The sequence below is a fragment of the Macaca mulatta genome, chromosome 17 (assembly GCF_049350105.2).
Source record: "Macaca mulatta isolate MMU2019108-1 chromosome 17, T2T-MMU8v2.0, whole genome shotgun sequence".
NCBI classification, from domain to species: Eukaryota; Metazoa; Chordata; class Mammalia; order Primates; family Cercopithecidae; genus Macaca; species Macaca mulatta.
This window is the reverse complement of record NC_133422.1, coordinates 14,736,955-14,759,937: the sequence shown is the minus strand read 5'-3', so window position 1 is coordinate 14,759,937 and position 22,983 is coordinate 14,736,955. Positions and strand designations below refer to the sequence as shown.

At 33.1% G+C, this 22,983-nt stretch overlaps 1 protein-coding gene across 7 annotated transcripts in view; it reads right to left on the bottom strand.

Moving 5' to 3' along the window:
* Window positions 1-22,983, bottom strand: part of NBEA (neurobeachin) — a 742,365-nt gene that overhangs the window by 604,278 nt on the left and 115,104 nt on the right. For all 7 annotated transcript variants that reach the window (XM_028837519.2, XM_028837523.2, XM_028837524.2 and 4 more), the window contains exons 8-10: window positions 20,517-20,663; window positions 6,854-7,051; window positions 6,107-6,240 (exon numbers count right to left, since the gene is read on the bottom strand). In XM_028837519.2, coding sequence (XP_028693352.1) covers window positions 6,107-6,240; window positions 6,854-7,051; window positions 20,517-20,663 — 479 coding nt within the window. The remainder of the gene's footprint in view (window positions 1-6,106; window positions 6,241-6,853; window positions 7,052-20,516; window positions 20,664-22,983) is intronic.

The following is a 22,983-nucleotide window of genomic DNA, read 5'->3' as shown; positions in this document are numbered from 1 at the left end:
TAAAGGCAAATAATATTCATTTTAATTTTAGAACTGATACCATTATACCTGCGTGCATGACTGTCATAAAATCAAAATAAATGAAGGAAGGTAATGTAAGACAGTTAAAAGAAATGAAATCTATGGCATGAGTAAAATAACAATATTCCTGTTAGAAGATAGTAAGAGTGAAAAATTAAAGAAAACAGAAAGTGGAAATGCAAACTAGAAGAACATTAAGGCAACAAATTTACTGAAGATGTGTCCACGGTCACCAGAATTTCTGCAAAGAATAATTTGTAGTTAACCTTATTGCCAAAAAGGCGCCTTTTTTCCGCAGCAAGAGAGCGGTAGTGAAGGGTCAAAGACAAAGCAGAAACCTTGTAATAGGACAAAGACAAATTTACAGAGAAAAATTAAGTGCTGAAAACTAAACAACATAAAGTAGTATTAAAAGTGGCTTTTGCTAAATTTAAAAAGAAGAAAAATCTATTTGAAAATTAAATGTAATGTTTCCTAATGTTTCAGACAGAATATTTAATGTATTTTACTTTTTACTACTTACAAATTAATTTGCATAGTGAATTCAATACATATTTCATTTTACTCTGCTTAAATCTCACTAACCAAATTACTTCATTTTTCTCCTCTAATAGTAGTAGTGTAAGTACATCAAATGCATTTTTTGTGTCTATTTATCACTTCAAAAATGTTTTCAGTACCAATTTAGCAATTTTTAAAGGCAAACAAAGAAATATGAATCTTAAGACATGTCAGTGGTACATTCTTTCTGAAAAATCTAAACTAAATATAACTGCATAAAAGATAGACTAATAAAAATATTTTAAATGCTTTTGGAAACTAAATTACTAATTATATTCTATATAGAAGAACAACCACTTCCATAAGAGAAACAATTATTATAAACACGTACTTATTTTAATCCTTTTCCCTATTAAAAGCAATTACATATTATCTTTAAGTCAGACTAAGTTGGATTAAGAATATGTAATTAAATTTTAACACTATATAACAGACATTTTTTCTGAATTAAAAATCAGGAAACATGGTCAGATAAAGGATTTTCATGTCACTTTTAAGTGTATGAGGAAATCTGGCTAAGGCAGTTAGACACTGAAATATTTAAATTTTCCAGATAATTCTGTTGCTTTACATATTACAATAGTACTAATCAGAATATTAGAATGAAATATTTAATTATTAAGATGTTGCTTAATTATTAAAGTGGCTGTAAAATTCAAGGTAATTACTGGAATAACTTATTAATTAGCAAGATAATATTAAGAAATAAATTGTGATTTAAGTTCACTAAACAAACTAATGAGTCATAAATATTCACATTACAAGAGGACTGTTCATATGATAGGACTGTTGACATAAATGCTTTATAGGATTCTCTAAACACTTTTATATCTTACGTTCCATCATTTTAGCAAACAAACTGTATTTATTGTAATTTTAAAAATGCTTTTCCCAGAAAAATATTCATATACTTAAGATAATTTATCACTTGAAATTTCTTCTTTATAAAAATTATCATAGTTTATAATAACATTAAAAATAAGTTTTAATAACTAAAAAGCTGTATCTAACCAACAGACTAGTACTCATGGAAAAAAGTAAAAAGAGAACTCATTAAGTGCCAACTATGTACCAGACGCTATGACAGATACTTTGCATGTCTTATTTTAATTCATACTACAATCAGATAAAGTTGGCACTTATTAAAATCATTCCACAGCTGGCAAAAGTGATTCTCAGAGTGGTCCACAGTGGTTTAGAGTAAGGGCTCTAGAGTCAGGCTTTCAGGACTAGGACCCTGGTCCTGCCACTTACGTCTCTGTGATCTTGAACAAATCATTCAATTTTTCTCTTCTTCACCAGCAAATAATTAGATTAAAATGCATGACTGACAGAATTCAAATATACAGAGATAAAAAACAAAACAGTGGCCATCAGGGGAAAGGGCAGCAGGGCTTGGAAGTCGGGAGATGTAGGTTAGAGGAAATAAAGTACCAGATATGTAGGATGAACAAGTACATCTAATGCACAACACGAGGACTGTAGGTAACAAAATTATACTTTGTATGTGATTCATAATAAGTAGGTTTTAGCTGCTTCCCTCCCCCCAAAAATAGGTAACTATGTGAGATGACAGACGTTAATTTGCTTCACTATAGTAACCTTTTTACTGTTTGTATCCCATAACATCATGCTGTACACCTTAAACATACACAATAAAACTTTTTTTTTAAAAAAGTGACTAGCACATGGTAAGTATTCAATAAATGCCACGTACCACTACTACAAACCCATGAATATCCCATCACCTAACATGAGACACTATAAAACAGGACAGGGATTTGAGTCTAAATTTGTCTTCCACCAAAAGAACACTTATGCAATATATCACATTGCTCTCTAATGAAACTATCTCTTGGTGTATTTTTAATTGTTTGATATACAAAACTCAATTCATACCTTGTTCTAGAAAACATAAATTTTTTTCAAAGCAAAGCTGTCTTAGGTCACACGATGAGGAAGGTTTTATTTTGTATCACCTACATAATTACCCATGTTCTTAAAAAAATAGTTCAACGTAAGAATATGTACTCAATAAGATGTATGTACTCAGTAATATGTACTCAATAAGATGTATGTACTCAATAATACATACTCAACAAGAATAGTATGTACTCAGTCTACATAATCATCCAATTCAAAGGAAAATAAAGTTTCTGTTTAATTTCTTGAGTCATTCTAGACACAAGATACAAAAGCTATGTTACTTCAGAGTTTGAGTTATGCTCAGAAAATTAATCACATACACAAAGTTGCACTAGTAATAAATACTAAATTCAAGACTTGAACCCAAGTTTGTCTGACTTGAATGTCCATATATATAATAACTATAAGAAGTGGCCTTCATAATTTAAAAAGTCACAAAAATTATCCAGCAAAAATAAATTCATCTTTGAAGACTCTAGAAAATGAAATTATTGCTTCAATAATTTGGGGTGGTTTTTTGATACAGAGTCTCGCTCTGTTACCCAGGCTGAAGAGCAGTGGTGCGATCACAGCTGATGGCAACCTCCACCTCCTGGGCTCAAGTGATCCTCCTACCTCAGCCTCCCCAGTAGCTGGGGCTACAGGCACATGCCACCATGCCCAGCTAATTTTTTCTATTTTTTTGTAGAGATGGAGTTTTGTCATGCTGTCCAGGCTGGTCTTAAAATTCTGGACTCAAGCAATCTACCGGTCTCAGCCTCCCAAAGTGTTGGGATTACAGGCGTAAGCCACCACCCCCAGCCAATAATTTTTAAAAATTCTAAATCCCCTATATGAAGTAAAAACTCATCAAAGTTGATAAAAACAGTGTAGTAGTGCCAACGGAGGTAAGGCTTAAGAAACACTGAAAATTTTCATTAAAAGGCACTACTTAGCAGAGAAAAGTATGTGGAAGATAAAATGCTTCAGCTTGAAACACAGAGGGCAGAGAAGTAACTTATATGTGAGCTTAGCTCCATTTCTCAAAAAAGCAATTAAAAATTAGACAGTATTGCAACTTTCAGTCATCTCTTTACTATGCAATCAGACTTCCAAAAAGGAGTATATTAAATTTTTTCTGGAAGAGTTAAAAACTTCAAATTGATTATCCTTGATCTAGAACAATTTATTATTGACTAACAATAAGATGATAAATCCTTTTTCAAGGTCCCAATCATCTATACGAACTGATGATATAGCCATAAAACATAAAATTCTATAACCCCTGCACAGTCATGAATCTGTATTTTTCAAATAGAGGGAGAAATCCCACTTAACAGCTTGCAAAATCAAAGACTATTTCACCGATGCAAATAGTTTTCTATAATGGTTCCCTATAAAACATTAAATAACAAAAGACTGCATTACTGATCCACACAACTGTCCGTACCAAAGAGCAAATCTCAGATATTTAGGATACTGAAATAATTAATGAAAAAGTAATAGATAAGAATTCAAAATAGCACATAACTAAATCACAGGGTGGCCTGGAATTGAGTATGTATTATATTTAAAGAGGAGAGTGGTATCTTTCTTGTTATGTTTTCTATTGGCAAACTATAAACAGGGCCAGACATAGTGGCTCATGCCTGTAATCCCAGCACTTTGGGAGGCCAAGGCAGGTGACTCACTTGAGGTCAGGAGTTCAAGACCAGCCTGGCCAACATGGTGAAACTCTGTCTACTAAAAACACAAAAATTAGCTGGGCATGGTGGCAAGCGCCTGTAATCCCAGCTACTCGAGAGGCTGAGGCAAGAGAATTGCTTGAATCTGGGAAGCGGAGGTTGCAGTGAGCCAAGAGATCGCACCACTGCAGTCCAGCCTGGGCAACAGAGCAAGACTACATCTCAAATAAATAAATAAACAAACAAACTAAAGACATAATAGACATCACTGAAAAGGTTGGAATTAGTTGATATAGGGAGATATTAGGATGAATGATATAAAAGAACTAAAATCAAAATGAAAATAGGTATGCTGACTCCTCACACTATCTTTTATCTCCATGATGAAATAAATACAAGTTAAATACCAAGATGTAATATAAAAATTAAATGAGTTTTGAAGAAAGACGGTAAAAATAAACATACATCTTGGATGAATGAACCATATAACCTATTACATATGGTTTTAGCAGTAAGATTTTATAATATATGTATTTCATATTATTTCATAAGAAATATTTAAATTATACATGGATTTTTCTAGCGGCTACTTCATCTCCCACTTCTTTTCACAGTACTGACTAGATTTTAAATTACTGATCATAATGTGTCCTAGTTCACTGAGATGATAAATAGCAAAACATTTTGAATTTAAATAAAGGACTGAAATTTAAAGTTTGATTTTTCCACTAAGCTGAGCTGCCTTCCAATTAGATTATTTAAGATCTACAAGCAAAACAGTATCACAGTAGGACATAACCTCAGGATTCTTTTTCACTTCAAAGCTTTTTACTTTCAAAACTCCAACCTTTACACTATATTGATATAAAAGAAGGCAAGACCCATAGATGGGAAGTGAATGTTATAAATGTACAAATCTCATATCTATATTTAGATTTATACTTTACGTAAAGTTGTTCCCAAAACAGAAATAACATTATTAGAAATACTAAAATGGAATTTCATTAATAGGTAATTTAGATAATAATTATGAGAAAAAGTATTTCATTGTACCTTAAATTTTTCCCACACCTTCTAGATTCACCATCAATTCAAAATTAGATAACCCATGAAGGAGCTCATCTATATGTATATATACTAATGAAGCACTATAGTGTTACTTTTGGAATAAAATTAATGCTTATCTATATAACTTGCCCATTAAAATCCCCAAGCAGGGCAATGTGTATAGTCAAAATAACTACTACAATTCATTTTTAAATTCTTTTATGTATAATTCTAAGCTATAACATTAAATTAGAGTCTAGCACATGATTTTTTTTAAATAAAAGAGAAACTATAAAAATGCACATGAAATCACACTCATTAGAAGAGATTTAATTTTTACATAAACATGGATTTGCCACTGGTTAGATTTAAGTCCTCAAACATAAACTATATATAAATAAGGGATGATGCCAATTAATATTATGCTAGACTTATGCCATGACAAAAGCATTATAAAATAGTATCACTTTTTAAGATATAAATTATGTAATTGCTAATAAATATTATTCTTTTGAATAACTTTACCCTAGTAATTTTCTTCAACCTGACAGGGTTTCATGGTCAATTCAATCCATGAGTATATGCAAATGATAAGGTCAGGATTAATATTTTTCCCTCAACTACATATTATAATCACTATGCTATCTTTGGTAAGAATTTGCTATTTATTATCAAGAAAGGCATTCCTTTATGATATAACAACCTAAATGTCAGGGTTTTCTTTACTTATTGTATAAATATCTATCTCCATTAGTTCCAAAAAATTTTTATTAGTACTTTAAGGGCAGAACCCAAATACCATAATACATTTATACAGCACCGAGTATATCATGCATAGTCTAAGTGTGTATAAAATATCAGCAATTGTACATGCAAAGAAAACTTACCAGACAGTTGTTTCTACTTGACTGTCGTTGAGCTGCCGATTATCCAATTGGGCAAAAAGTGGAAAAAGCACTTGAATCCCTCCAATTGAATGAATTGCACTATGAATTGAATGTGTTACTATTGCTTTCACATCCTATGTCCAAAAACAAAAATGTGTATTAAACTTCTATAGAACGATTTTCATCACTATTTCCTTGTTCCAAGTACCTTTATAAGGGAATTAAATAACATAGTTGGACATTTTTAAGCCTTCAATTATAATTGCTATATACATATAAGACAAAAAAGTGAATACCTTTGCTAATCACTTTTAAATTTCAAATCTTAGGTTGAGACATTTTTACACTAAAAATATGAAGTTAAAATCAAACGTTATTTTAAAATCAGAAATACTATTGATGGATTTAAGACAAGTAATTTTATTGTTAGAGAATATTAGTAATACATTCTTAAAGCAAAGTATGTTTTTATATCTAACAATTAACTTATTCAGTTAATTGATTTAATTTCAAAGGCTATATAACATATAATAGATATGGCAGATTTCCTACTAAGGAGACAAAGCCAGGGTAGAGTATATTGCTACAGAAAAGAGAGACATTCTTTAAAGTTTCACTTAAAAGATCTGCAAAAGCCAAAAAGAAACAAAAAATCATAGATTTATAGATGAGCAATGTTTGACATATAAAATAAAGTTACTGTCAAATTCTAACAAGAACATGAAAACAAAGCCACAATTCACACACCTGAAGCATTAGAGCATGTGGGGAATGCACAAAAATTGATGCATTCTCTTTTGGTGATGATTCCAGGCAGAGTTGAGCATCAGTGGCCTTAGCATTATATGTAAAGGCAATGCTACTTGCAAGTTTTCCATCATATAAAACCTGTTTATGATGTTCTGCCAAATGAATATCACTCTCAGATTTAAACTTGAAGGTACTCTGAAAAAATAAAACTAAGGTAAACACTCTTTAAAAGCAATAATTAAACTCAAAAGTTTTAAAACAGAGAAACATTTACAATAATAAACTATTTGTGCACCTTTCACGTGTCAGGGACTATTCAATGGTGTTTCTTACTTTGTTATTGTCACTTTAATTCAGTGAGAGCTAAGTTTTATTATGACAATAAAGATGCTCAGATCTTCATTTTCTAATTTAAAGTTTTTCATTACTGGCAAAATCATTTCATTAGAAAAAAATATCAAACCTGATATTATATATAAATAGAATTTTACTTGACTACATCATAGCATAAGTTTAATTTTTCTTGTTAACACTTTAAAAAGTATTTACGTAAATAAACAGTGCCTGGCACATGAATAACTTACAGAGAAAAATGACCATCATTTTAGGCTATAAAAAGTTAATATGCAAAAATATTCCTATCCTTACTAAAAAGCAAATCAACCTATGAAATACCAATGACACTCAATAATAATATCACAATATACATACTAAACTCAGAAAAGAAGTTCATTAAAACATGTTATTACTTTCTATGAAAGATAAAAACTAAACATATGCCATCTGTAACAAGAAAGGTATTGTTATACGTGGTTAAAATTGCTCTACAGATATGAATCTAATAATGATAAATAATATTTAACCTTTGCAATAATCACATATCAGTATTACTATTAATTTCAACTTACAATTATGAAAATTGAATGTTACAGAAATTAAGATGTAGAAGGGACCAGCACATAATTCTAAGTCTTCTGATTTATAGTCCATATTCAATGTATCAATAGTGAAATCATCTTAAAATCCTGACTCTGCCACTAATTATCTTTTTCATGCTGAGGAAATCATTTAGCTGATGTGCCTCCAATTTTCTTACTCTAATGTTATAATAAGGTTAAATCAAATGTCCCAAACTCAAGTTCTTATGGGAGGTGCACAGATATGCATAAATGAACTGGGCCAGATGGGAACTTCCTCAAACTGGAGAATGTTTGTTCTTTCTAAAAGTGGCCCCTAAGTCAGTTGTTCAATGTTGCTAGTTCTTCCATATTTTTCAAGAGAAACATGAAATCTGAATTTTTATCTAAAATCACTATATTTTAAAATTTAATTCAAACATTTTAACACTTTGCAGACCAAACATGTCAGTTTTTACTTCTGGACTAGTGTGTAGAGACTATCTAATACAAAACTGGATGCAAACCATTAACTACTAGGCATGTGCCAAGACAAGAGCAACATGAATAATTAAAAATTTGTACACGCTGTAGTCTGAAGTATTTCACTGATAATACTTTTTTTTGAATGAGGATGGTAGTGTTATCACTAGAATGCTTAAGAACTCAGCATATCTACATTAAAAAAACAGTGACTGATTTAAAACACATAAGGTATGTTGTTAAACACTGAAATCAGCTTTCTGTGTCTGCATTTTACCACTGCTGAAACATTTGTATATCCCATTGTCTAGAACAAAACTCTTGCTTTCATTTTGTTCATACTGCTTACACCAGAATTAACAAGTTTTAATATTTTCTCTTAAAAGATTTAAAATCATTTTGTGGAAATGTAAGATATCTAATAAAATCTATTTTTATTTGGAAAAACATTGGTCTTAGTTTTTCTGAGCCCATGATATATACCATACCCGATTTTGGTTTGTAGGAGGAAAACACGTTTATATAATAATTAATTAAATCTAACACTTTTAGGTTTAAAAAAGTGTGTAATGTAATATAAACATAAAATCCATTAAATAAAGATAATTTTCTTATCTTCCCTTATTTGTAGTATTAGGTTATTTCTATGTCTTTAAATTTATATATAAAGGCGGATATGCGCAATGGCTCACACCTGTAATCTTAGCACTTTGAGAGGCCAAGGTGGGAGGATCACTTGAGGCCAGGAGTTTGAGATCAGCCTGGGCAACAAAGAGACCCCATCTCTACCCAAAAATTAAAAATCAGCCGAGTGTGGTGTCACACAGCTGTAGTCCCAGCTCTTCAGGAGGCTGAGGTGGAAGGATCACTGAGCCCAGAATTTTGAGACCACAATGAGCCATGATCATGCCTCTGCACTCCACCCTGAGTGACAGAGTGAGACCCTGACTCTTAAAAAAAAGTTAAAAAGAAAAAATTTTACATAAAAGTATAAGCCTTTATATAATTATCAATATTTATTGTATTATTTCTTTCAGAAGAATTTTCATAGGAAGAACTGTTATATAAAACTGTATGAACAGAACAAGATGAGAATGAGGAGTGATTGCAAATAGGCAGGTAGGATCCTTCTGGGTTGATAGAAATGTTCTAAAATTAAATTGTAGTGATGTCTACACAACTTTTTAAGTTTATAAAAAATAATTGACTTGGACACTTAACATTAATGACTCGTATGGCATGTAAATTACACTTCAATAAAACTGTTACAATTATTTTAAAAGAAGAAAAGAAGGTATGAATATATTTTGTACTAATTACACTCAAATGAGGAAAGTATGATGCATGCTTTTCAATATGGACCACTTCAGCATAACAAAGAAGGTGGGTGGAAGCAAAGCTGTACTGAGCTAAGGAAATGACTCCAAGTGGTTACTGAATCCACAGAAACAAAAGAAGAGATTCATAAATGATAAATCAGAAGATCAATATAACAAAATCTACAAACATATACTGTATCTCCTTTCTTCTCTCAGCTTCTTTAAAAGACACAATTATTTGAAGTAATAATTATGTCATGTTGGGTTTGTAACATACACAGATCTTACATATGTAACAATAATATCACAAAAAACAGAGAAAACAAATAGAGCTATATAGAAGTAACATTTATATAATTCACTAGGATAAAATTAATATAAATCTGAGACTGATTCCAGTGAGCTAAGATTTATAGGGTAAGCTCTAATACAATCACTAAGGAAACGTTTTTTTAAGTGAAAAAATTATTTAAAAATGGAAAATGCTATATAAGAAAATAAGCACATAATCCAAAGAAAGCAGTAAAGAATAAAGAAAGAAATAAAAACACAAGACACACAGCTAACAAAAAGTAAAATGACAGATGGAAACCTAACTATCAATAATCACATTAAAGATGAATGAAATAACCAATCAAATCAAAAGGCAGAGATTGTCAGATTGGATAATAAAATAAGATTCAATAACATACTGTTTATAGAATATTCAAAGGTAAAAACATATTTAAATACATGAGAAAAAATATCAAGAAACCACAAGAAAGCTGGAATGGCTGTGCTAATATCAGACAAAATAGACTTTAAAACAAGATATATTATTAGGTATTAAAAAGACATTGAATAATGATAAAAGGGCCAATCATCAGGAGGATACAGCAATCGTAAACATATGTGCGCCCAACAACAGAGCGTCAAAACACATGAAGAAACAGCTGAAGAAATGAAGGGAGAAATACACAAGTAAACAATAATAGCTGGGCATTTGATTTTTTTTTGGTAGGTCATAGCTTCCTCCATCTTTATTTTCTGATATAGGAAAATACAAGAGTAACTTCTGTTAGCTTTAAAACTTATAAAACCATTCGCTACATAGTTTTCCATGCATAACATCTAAATCCTAGAGAGAAACACATGGTGTTAAATACAGAAAGTGCTGAAGCCCAACAGAGATTTCCTATTAGGTTCAAAATGAGGATTGAAAGCTATAAGTGAAAAGGTTTAAGGTTTAAAAAAAAATAAAGAGTTCATATGAAAAAAACGGGTGGGTGTTAAAGGGAGGAGAGCCCACTTATAAGCAGTGGGAAAGGTACTTCCAGAAGTCCATGTAATTCTCAGGAAAAGGCAAATTTTGCTTATTTTTAGACAAACCATTGGAAAAAAACAGGCTAACAATCATCTCCCGTAGGAATAGTCTGGAAAGTGGACAGGACGGCTTGAAGTGAAACAGCATAACTGGCTCCACCCAGGGTGTCATTTCACCATTAAGGGACTCGATCAGATTTCACTAAGTAGAGTTGTTACGTCACCACCAATAAAAGTCCTATGTTCTTTTGGGGAGAAATATCTGGGTATAATATTTCTACTGCCTCTAATGGTTGATTAAGATTTCAAGTCTTTCTAGGCTCTTCCTCCCTCCCTTCCTTCCTCCCTCCCTCTCTCCCTTCCTCCCTCCCTCCCTTCCTCCCTTCCTCCGAAGCTTCCTCTCTTCCTTTCTTCCTTCCTTCTTTTCTTTCTTTTTCTTTCTTCTTTTTTTGGTAAGATTTGAGGAAAAGGTCAACAGATAAGCAGGATATTTTAAAAGATTTGAGCTGAGTGGGGTCAGTGACCAAAAGATCTATTCTGCAAGTCCAGTTTGCCATATACACACACACACACACACACACACACACACACACACACACACACACACACTTTAAGTTCTAGGGTACATGTGCACAACGTGCAGGTTTGTTACATATGTATACATGTGCCACGTTGGTGTGCTACACCCATTAACTCATCATTTACATTAGGTATATCTCCTAATGCTATCCCTCCCCTCTATACTCAACTTTCCATTCATAAGATCAAGAAGGAAATTGAAGATTTGAACAAAAACCAAACAGAACTAACAGACATCTCTAGAACACACCATCCCAAAACAGCATAATACACATTCTTCCAAAGTACACATAGCCGGGCTCAGTGGCTCATGCCTGTAATCCCAACACTTTGGGAGGCTGAGGTAGAAGGATCACTTGAGGCCAGGAGTTCAAAACTAGCCTGAGCAACAGAGCAAGACCCTGTCTCTATAAAAAACTGAAAAATTAGTCAGGCACAGTGGCTTGTGCCTATAGTCCCAGCTACTCAAGAGGCTGAGGCAGGAGCATAGATTGAGCCCAGGAGTCTAAGACTCCAGTGTGCTAGGACTGCATCACTGCACTCCAGCTTAGGTGACAGAAGGAGAGGCCCTGTTTCCAAAATAAAAATGTACACATCAAACATTCTCCTGGATAGACCAAACTCAGGTCATAAAACAAACCTGAATAAATTTATGAAGACAGATGTAATACAAAGTATATTATCTGTCCAAACTGGAATGTTAGAAATCAATAATATAAAGGAATTTGAGGAATTCACAAATATGTAGAAATAAACACATTCCTAAATAACCAATGTGTCAAAGAAGAAATAATCAAAAGAGAAATTGTGAAATATTTTAAGATGAATAAAGACACAAATATCAAAATATAAGCAGTTAAGGCACTTAGAAATTTATACCTGTAAATGTTTGTATTTAAAAAGAAGACTTCAAATCAACAACTAAACCTCCCACCTTATGTCCCTGGAAGCAAAAAAGCAAACTAAACATAAAACAAGCAGAAAGAAAAAAATAAAAATAATTATAGAAGAACTTAATGAAATAGAGAATAAGAAAACTGTGAAAACAAAATGAAACCAAAAGCCAGTTCTTTGAAAAGATCAACACTATTAACAAGCCTATAGCTAGACTGATTAACATACTATTATCTCAACAGACACACAAAGCATATTTGACAGAATCTAACACTTTTTATGATAGAAAGCATTGAACAAAGTAGGAGTAGAATGGAACTTCTATCTACTAAAAAAAGCATCTATGAAAAACCTACAGCCAGCAACATAGTGCAATTTGTTGCAGGATGTCAGAGCATAAGAAGGGCAGGAAGGGTAGGTAGGAGAGCTGCTCAGTTCATGATGTCAAAATTCTAAAACAGTGATAGGGCTTCTACCTGAAACAACAAGGAAGAGGTAAGTGGGTTGTGCCTTGACATAAAGTTTCTGAGTATGTGCAAGGTAAGGAAGGTTAAGTACACTAAGGACTTCTCTGTGTAGGGAGTCAGAGTCTGAAAAGGATGAGAAAGCATCTGCCTGAGAGGAGATGGCAAACCTTGGGAGGCAGCTGAATCTACAGTGGGGGTTGAAAATCATTCATCTGGTGTGTGGCTTGGCAGGTCAGAGCCTGGGCAGGCAGAGGAGGGCATCCTCATGGGGCGGGGAGCGGGGGGCGGTGCCTGGCTCAGGTTGTTGTAGCCTGAAAAAGATGAGAGAATATGCACAAAGGGAAGCAACCAGGCAAGGGAAGGCACAACACCAGCAGGGCAGGGAGCCATTGCCTAAAGGAGTAAGCTAGGATGGGGTGTCAAGAGTTCTAGAGAGGGTAGCATCTGAATAAGAGGGTTGTCCAGCAGGAGGTAAAGAAACCTGGGGCTCCAGAAGGATGGGGAAGGCATCAGGTCAACAGCCTAGCTCAGTATATTGTGCTAGAACTGAGGGAGGGTTAAGAGTGCATCCATGATGGAAGGCAGCCAGAAAAGAAGCCAACACCTGCCTCAGGTAAAGAGAGCATCCATATGGAAAATGAAGGAAAGACTGAGAAGCTGTTTGATGTATTATAATGTAAATGAAGTAAACTGGATCTTTTTACTATAAAAGACATTATACGACAGTTAGCAAAAATTTAATGGGGTCTGAGAATTAAATGTTAGTAACAAATCGATGTTAACCTCTTGATTTCATGTTACACAATATTACGTGAAAGAATGTTCTCACTTGTAGGAACATAACATTCAGGAATGATGGAGCATCATGTCAGTAGTCACTCTCATGGTTCAGGAAAAAAACTGACTGGCATAGTCCTTGTAGCTTTTCTGTAATTTTTATTTTACTTTTAAATTTTAAAATGAGAGAGAAATAAAGAAGGAGATAAAGATTTAAGAGAAAGTGAAATAACAGAAGTGATTTAAGAGAAATGTTAAAGATAAGCAAAGTAAATAAACATGCATAGTCAAGTCTCTGGAGAAGAAAACCAAAGCAAGGAAATAGAAGAAATTCTAAAAGTATAGTACAATAATAATTTCTTAAAATATGAAAAGATGCAAACTACATATGAAAGTGCACACCACATACCTGGGAAGTTAACTCACAATGACCAACCCCAAGATATATCTACCAAAATTACTAGATTTAAGGAAAAAGAAAAAAAAAATCCTTCGAACATCTAACAAGACTAAGTGCCTTGTAATGGAGAAGATACTACATTGTCAACAGACTTTCAATACCAATACCCCATGCCAGAGAAAAATTAGTAGCATATTTAAGACATCCAAAGAAAGAAAAGTCAGGGAATGCATTCCTCAAGAAATACTATTTCTATGAGCTCTTCCTGAGGAATCTACTATAGAAACAGCTAAAACACAGCCAAAACACATCAATATAAGGAAATAATATAAGCCTTAAACACACAGGAACTTACAGAACTAGGATTATGTAAGAGTTAAGACAGAATGGTATGTAAAAACTGTGTGTGCTCACAATGCAGATAAGACCTTGTATTAGCTTGCTGAGTCTGCTATGACAAAGTACCAGAGTCTAGATGGCTTAAATAAAAGAAGTTTAATTTCCCATAGTTCTGGAGGATGTATATGGGTGTCAGCAGGGTTTTCTTCTGAAGACTCTCGCCTTGGTTTGAAGATAGCCTAACCACCTTTTCTTCCCTGTGTCTTCACATGGTCTTCCTTTTGCATGTGTCTGTGTCCTAATTTCCTCCTCTTTATGAGGATACTAGTCATATCGGATTAGGACCCAATAACTAAATGACCTCACTTAATCTCAATTACCTCTTTAAAGATCCTGTCTTCAAAAACAGTCACCTTACAGACTACTGAGGGTTAGAATTTTAGTGAATTTTAGGGGAACATAATTCACCTTGTAACATACCTCAACTATTTTAAAAATGGCAAGAGGGAGAATGAAGAAACATATGCAAAAACAAATTAACTGCATTTTCAGTCATTATAACAATTGGACATTATTGGTATTGTTATTCTGAGACTGTTCTTTATGTATAATTATGGGATTTTCTAATCTATTATCCTGTGTCTATTTGACAATCAGTATCCTCACTGAAGAAGAAAGGAGATTTAACTTCAAACAGGTCAAGTTAAAACACCACACTCTCCTGCTTTTTCTCATTATTCCCTTGCTTTTCTCATTCTCCTTTGCTGGTACGTCTGCATCTCCTCAACTTACAAACACTGGCTTTCCAAAGGACTCATTTCTCAATTATCTTTTTCTCTGAACTCACTTCATTGGTACCCACACCCTGTCCTTTACCTTTAAATCCTGTCCATATCCTGCCAATGCCAAATTTCTATCTCCAACCTAGATGTCGCCTCTGAACTCCAGACGTACTTCATTTTTCCATTTAGATATCTATCGGTCATCTCAAACAACTATGTCCATAACCTATGTCCATAACCAAATATTTGATCTTCTCTGACAAAACTTATTTCTTCATAGTCCTCCCCATCTCATGAGGACAAATCCATCAGGTCAGTTGTTCGGGCTAAAATTCATGGGGTTTCTTGCTCCTCTCAATCCTCTCTTGCTCCCTTAACCTATGTTCACAGTGACAGAAAATCCTACTGGCACTACCTCCAAAGTATGTCCAAAAGCTGACCTTTCAGAGTCTTAGATATTTTAGATATGCTTTATCAAAAATCTAATCAAGTCTCAATACTTTCCAGAGCTCTTTCACTAAATAACTCCAACAGTCCCCTAACTAGTCTCCCTACTTCCACCTTTTCTCCCTATTTACCATAGTAACCAGAGTGATCCTTTTCAAATTGGTATTAGGCCAGGACACTCAAAACTTTTCAATGGCTGTCCCTCTCACTCAAGAGCAAAAATGAAGTCATAACAATCCTCTGAAAGCATATAGTTGTTTTCTGAATTAATCTTTGATGCTCCCCCTTGCTCCTTCTGTGACAGTCACAGGAACACAGTCACAGTGTTCTTTAATCTGTGAAGTAAGCTTCTGCTAATGGCCTTCCTTCTTGCTCTGGCATTTAACCTTAAAGCTTTTCCCCAGATATCCACTTAGCTAGCATCAACTTCCATCTTTTTTACCTGCTTTGTGTGTCTCATAGCTCTCATCATCACATAGACACTATTTATTTTTCTTTTGTTTTGTTACCTGTCTTCTCCCATGATACTGCACACCCTACTTCTCCAAAATACAGGCAGGGGTTTTTGTTGGTTTTGTTTAATTGTTATATCCCTAACATCTAGAACAGTGTCCACATGTTTAATAAAAGAATGAACAGATGAATTAGTGAAGGCTCATTATTTGTATTTCATTTACCTCACCTGTAGTAGCTAGCATTGATTTATTTTGTTTTTCCTTTCAACTGAGCTTTTGTTACCTTTAATTTGAAAGAGGGGTCTAGAGCATATGCTATAGGTAAATGAAATACTGGATACACATTTACCTATCATTCAAGAAAAGACATGCAATTTTCACTTTGTTAATTTTGCTTTAGCCATTGAATTGTAGTCAACATCATTCTATCAAGACACGTTGTAACATACAGTAACTTTTCAACTATATAGATGCATTTATAGCCTCTCCCCAAATCTTTCCATTAGTTGTCATATGTATTACATGTATATACTCCTAATCATCCAGGTTTTCTTCCTCAGTCAGTAATGACAGTCAAATAACAACAAATTTCTTTAATTTTCTTTCAAAAGCCTTAAAGAATATTTTCACTGGATAAAAAAATTCTATGTTGATTGATTTTTTTCTTCCATTCATAACTTTAAGGATTTTGTTCCACCTCTATGGCTTTCCTGCTTTCTGATGAGATGCGTACAGATATTCAAATTATTGTTCCCTTATCAATGTCTAGTTTTCCTCTGCCTGCTTACAAGATTTTCTCTTTATCTTTGGTTTTCCACACTTTGACCGTAATGTGCCTACTTTGGTTCTCTTTGCATTTATTTTGGTTGGAATTTTCAGAGTTTCTTCAATCTATAAATATAAGCCTTTTACCAAATCTGAGAAGTTTTTGATCATCATTTATTCAAATATTTTTTCTGGCTCTTTCACTTACACTGTGTCTATTAGACCTTTCAAAATTGCCCCATACATCTCCAGGGTTCTATTTTGTTACCCCAATCTTTCATAACTCTCTTCCAAGTTTATATCAATCTATACTCAAGTTCATTTACTTCTCTATCATATTAACTCTGCTAATAAGCCCATACAGTTTTTTAATTTTGATATATTTTTCAGTTCTAGAACTGCCATCTGATTTTATTTCATGGTTGACACTTCCTATCTTTTAATTCATCGTAAGTAAATTTTTCTCTACCTCACTAGTTATAATAGACTTCATGTGGTATTTCCAACATGTGGGTTATCTTGGAGTTGGTATATGATGATTTTCTCTTCCCTTGAGAATAAGTCACATTTTCCTGACTATTTTTAGAATAAGTACTTTTGGATTATATGCTAAATTTTGTGACTATTGCTCTGTACAATATTGTAGAGAAATTTTCTGGCCAGAAAGTTTCCTATAAAAGCAAAAAATGGAGATATCAAGCCATGTAGACTGACTGTTCCATATATTGACTACCCTCCAAAGCCTGCCTGCTTTTATTCAATCTCCATAACCCTCAAATAGATGTTATCTACATTATGTGCAGAGTTTGCAAATGGTTATTTGTGAGAATATCAGTTTGTTAGGAGCTCACCCCTCCATACAAGTATTGGAAATCCTCTGAAGTGAATTTTAATTTTGGAGGTTGTGTTATACTTTTTCTCTTATCAGTTAGAACTTTATTATGATATAGCAAATTATAAATACCATTATGTTACGATATTCATAAATGAAGGAGAGAACTCAAAGCTAAATTTTCAAATATCTGGCAATGAAGACTAACTGCTTGCCACAAGGGTTAACGTAACACTGATAAAATATCTAGTAATAATTATAAAATATAAAACTTTTGTTTAAATCTGATTTGCAAGCTTATGTCAAAGGGCCATCTGATACACAAGATTTTATAATCTCGAAGACATTAAATAACTCCAAATAGAGATCCACAGTAAACTTACCTGGTAGTAAATTTTACCATACTAGACAAATCTACAGTGAGATTTTCTGTATTTTAAATATTTTCTGAATTTCTGTATTTTACTTTCCAAACTGAATGGTTTATTTAGTTAATAAGTGATACCCTAACTTATTACTGCCAGAAAATAACCAAGTATAGAATTTTTACTGATAAGCTGCAATGCTCAAAACCAAATGTTCGACAGAACAAAAATTACCTGGCACTCCAGTGACCAACAAGTCAAAATCATTTGTAACAGGCTCCATTGAATATATAGTTTGACGACATTATTTGAAGGTAGAATTAACTTATTTTATTAATTTCGAAGCCCATATGTTGACATGCTATCTACACTAAACTCAGAATCATAAATATTGTCTGACCATTACAATGAAAGAAAGTTCCATATAACTCAAGGCAAAACATATAAATACTATGTTATTATACAACACTAAGTAATTTAAACTCCGTTTGGGATTTATCCAAATGTCCACTAGTTATTATATTCCCTACACCTTAAAAATTCCACTGTAGCCCTCTACTCCTTCACTCACAGGAAGTGACTTTACCAAGATAATTGTGAGTATAATGTGTGAACTACTCAGCTTTTCTTCTATCAAAACACAATCTGATCATATGCATTCTTCCTTCCCTATATTTTCTGAATTCCTACAAAAAAAAGTTTTTTAATATGAAAAATTTTTGCTGATGCCTGTCACGGTAGCAATTGTACTTATAATATTTACAAATTGAGAAAATGCATGTATCCGTGGATTTATCATCAACCCCCACTAACAACAATGGGTGCGGTGAGCTGAGAACGTTCAAAACTTAATAAAATACTCTCTGATGTAACGCCCAAATTTACAGGTTTCTCTCTTAAAAGTTCTGACTTTAGGCACTCTACTGTGTGTTAGGAAAACAAGGATACACTATGTCACGTGAGCTGTGCACACATGATGACAGGGTTACTGCTCATTATCACTGTTGTTAAAAAGAACAACAAGAAAGACTTGTGAAAAGAATACTACAAATTACAAAATTTGCAAAGCTGTTTAGGACAAAATTTGCTTCTTTGTGAATAGAAGAATTACAAAATTGCTTATATTCAGCCCTTTTCCTTGATGTTGCAAGGAAGCTCCCATCAATTCTGAAATTTTGCATTAGCAATCGTATTGGATTTGTATTTTCTTGATATTCTACCTTTTTATATTTCATTTGTTTGCTTGTCACTCTATTCAATATCATTCTATTAGAGCTTAAAAAGACACTGCAAGTATTTTATGAAACAACTCAAATAAGTAGGAAAGAAAAGCAGGCCGCATATTAATAAAAAATGTGAATTACAAAAATATTCCTATGCAAGATCAACAATGGCAGAACCAGGATGCAAACCCAACAAAACGACCCATGAAAGAAAAAGCAGCTGTACAAGCACAAATGCATTTCAAGAGCTAGTAAGACAAAAACAAAAATGATATGGAGAATATATGATAGCAAGTATTGTTACCTTGACATAAAAATAATAGCATTATTATTCTTCAATATTATTATGGTTATTAAAGTCATTGAGAACAAAAGGTATTTTAATATGATTAATTCAAACTTTCCTCTCTCGCTGTGTCTCACGCTCTCTCTATCTATATATAAATGACATAAAAAGAGAAATACCAATGCAAAAATACAAAGGCCAAAGAAGGAATATTTTTAATATTTACTACTCCTTTCCATAACACAATGTTCACATTAATTATTTAAATTGAGTTCAATAAAAAACCACACTTCCATACAAGACAAGTACTCCTTCAGAATTATAAACACTTTGACGATAATGTGTAATTCTCTTTCAGCTCCAAGTAGTTTGAGACTTCACAATTCCTAATGTGATTTAAATAGAACCCCTATACACTCCCCTAGCCAGGTATACTTCACATTTAAAACTAACTCATATATGTGCATGCTCTATCTTACCGAGAGTCTTTGTTTTGAACGTTTAAAAAACAAAAAAATATGATAAATTACATTAGTTTTGCTAAATTAGTATATTCACTACTGTACCTACTTCCTCACTTAGTGCAATTAAAGCAAAAATATAAGCTAAAATTGAATAATTTCAGGTCCATGAAGTATATTATCTTACTTTCCTTCTAAATCTTTAACTCTTGTTTCCAAGTTACCAGTAATATTAACAAGTTCTTTATTATGTTCACTCTGTAATATGTATATTTCAAATTTTTGTATTTTAAATACTACATTAAGCAAAATAGTTTTATAAGATTATTTCAGAATTGTTAACAAAAGGCATGCCACCAGTATTAGAAAATATTCTGAAGAATAAAAAAGTTTATAAAGAGAAAACAGGTGAGAAAAAAAGCATCTTTGAACCAAAAAGAAACATATAATAAAAACTGACTACATCCTAAAAAAAATAGAAATGACTCTTAAACCATATTAGAGAAAGATTTTCACTAAAAATTATATTACACCACATTTTACATCTAAAACTCTCCATAGAATTTATAAAATTACAGTTATTACTACCTTATATCCAGGTCCTAACTGATGAATTGCAAATATCTGTGCTGGGTTGAGTGCTTCACTGAACACATACACGGCTCCAAGTTGACCACAGAATACCCTATTTGCATCAGCAGTTTCTGATGATCCAAGAAAGCACTTGTCATAGCTCTATTTTTAAAAGTCATAAAAAAAATCAAATGCATTATTTTTAATGACAAAAAGGTTTCAATCCTTAAATTGGCCTCCATTATCAAGAATATTTTAAAATATAACAAAAATAATAGCAGAAAGCATCAATTAAGACTTTATTATTTAAATAATAAATGCCAGTCAAGTTTTTTGGGAAAAATGATCAGTTACATGCACACTTATGTTTAAGCAAACAAACAGTAGCCACCTACTCAATCTTCAGACTTACCACTTTTCAAATACTACAGTTAAAGGCAAAAGAGATAATTATTTATTTTAAAAAGTTAAACTAATATACAACTGTAATGATGTATAATGATCCATATATAGAGACATTGATCTGAATCAAGGGAACGACTATTCCAACATTTAATCATGAACACATAGGGTATAATTTTTTATTCTACCTTATTTTTGAAATTACGAATCTATTCCTCTATTCCTCCATATTAAGTAAAAGACACAAAGCCATTCCCATATATGAGTAGGAATTACACAGAATCAAATAAACAATAAGACTAAGATCTGCTTCTTAAAGCCAATGATACAGTGCTCTCCACATGAGGAATTCAGCACTGAAGAAGCCAAAAGCTTAACAAGATCCTTCCAGCCTCTACTTCTTACACCCCACCCACCGAAACCAGGGAAAGCAGTCATGGCTCAGTTCCCTTCCCCTATCCCCACAGGCTATTTCACACCTTAGTACGAATAAGCAAGAATTATATATGTAAGAAGTACTTTTGGTACTTCAATAAAGTAAAAAAATTGTGAATGGGGGACAAAGGCAAAAAAAATTGTTATCATTAAATACCCAATCTTTAATTAGAAGTATAGGAATTTTAACTGCCTAAAGTATGTATATATGTGATATTATCTAGAATTCTCCACTTCTTAGGGCACTATTACAAATAACCAATAAAGTAAGCCTTTTCTTTCCAAGATACTGTCTTATCATTTAACGAGTCAAGAAGACCACTGGGGTTTCTTCCACTCTATAATAAAATGACTCTGGAGAGAAGATCTCCTCTGCAGAGAAGATAAAAAGGAGAATTTCATCTGTGTATTCTAATTCTGAAAACAACATTCTATTAAATATTTATTGGTTGTGGCTCAACCATGAGTTTCTATGGCAGAGAAAAGCAACTTTTTCTATAAAGGGACAAACAGAAAATATTTTAAACCTTGCCTGCCACACCTGGTTTCTGTCCCATTCTGCTTTGATTTGGTTTGTGTCTCTTAAAAAAAAAAAAAAAAAAAAAAAAAAAAACTTAAAAAATTAAAAGCCAAGATTCTTAGCCCCCAGCTTATACAAAACCAGAAACAGGGGGAAGGTCTGATTTGGCTCATAGGGTGTAGTCTGCCAAGTCCCTATCTACAGGACAAACTATGGACCATATGCACATGCTAGCTAAAAGAATACAAAACAGGATAAGCAAATCCCTGCCCTTTGGGAGATGAAAGCCTAGAGAGATGCAAACAAAACTGAGAAATGAATTGTGTTTAAGAGGTAAGTTCTTATAAAACCAGGTATGCTTGAAGGGTTGTATATTACTGAGCTTGGAGGTACTTTCAGCATTAAAACAAACCTTTCACTTTGGCTCTGACAGGCCAGAATGTAGACAACAGAAAGTCCAAAGTAGAGAAATCATAAGGACCCTTGAGGTTTTAATTCTAGTTACCCTCTACCTAGAATCCTACTGTGTCACTTCTTCCATTGCTAACATACTGGTAGAAACTAATATAGTCTCTTTGTTTTATTGCAATAAGCGATTTAAGTGATCTTCCTGCTTCAGTAATTTCCCTTCAAAATATTCTCAATACTGCAGGCAGACTGATGGTTCTAAAATAGAAGCACACATCACTTCTCTGCTGAAAACTTTCCAAGGATTTTTAAGCTGAGTAAGATGCGAAAGCCCAGGCCTTGTTTGCTTATGAAGGCCAAAATGATTTCTGCCTAACCTCATGCCTCCTCCTCCCTCTGCTTCAGACAAATTGCCTTTTCCTTGAACTTTCCTATTCTGCCTCAAAGCCTTTGCACTCACTGTTCCCACTGAATAGAACAAGTTCCCCACACACCTTGCTTGCTCAACTCTTTCTGCTAAAATCATCTCTGCAATATCTGGCTTCTCCCTTCCCTACACCTACACTTTCTGTATGCCCAATTTATTTTCCCCATAGCATTTATCACTATGTAATGAATAATAGTGACTATATGTTATACTTTTGTTTAGGGTCTTCTTATATCTAAATAAGGGGTAAACCACATTTTTTAGTGCTTGATGCTGGAAAATAAGATTCA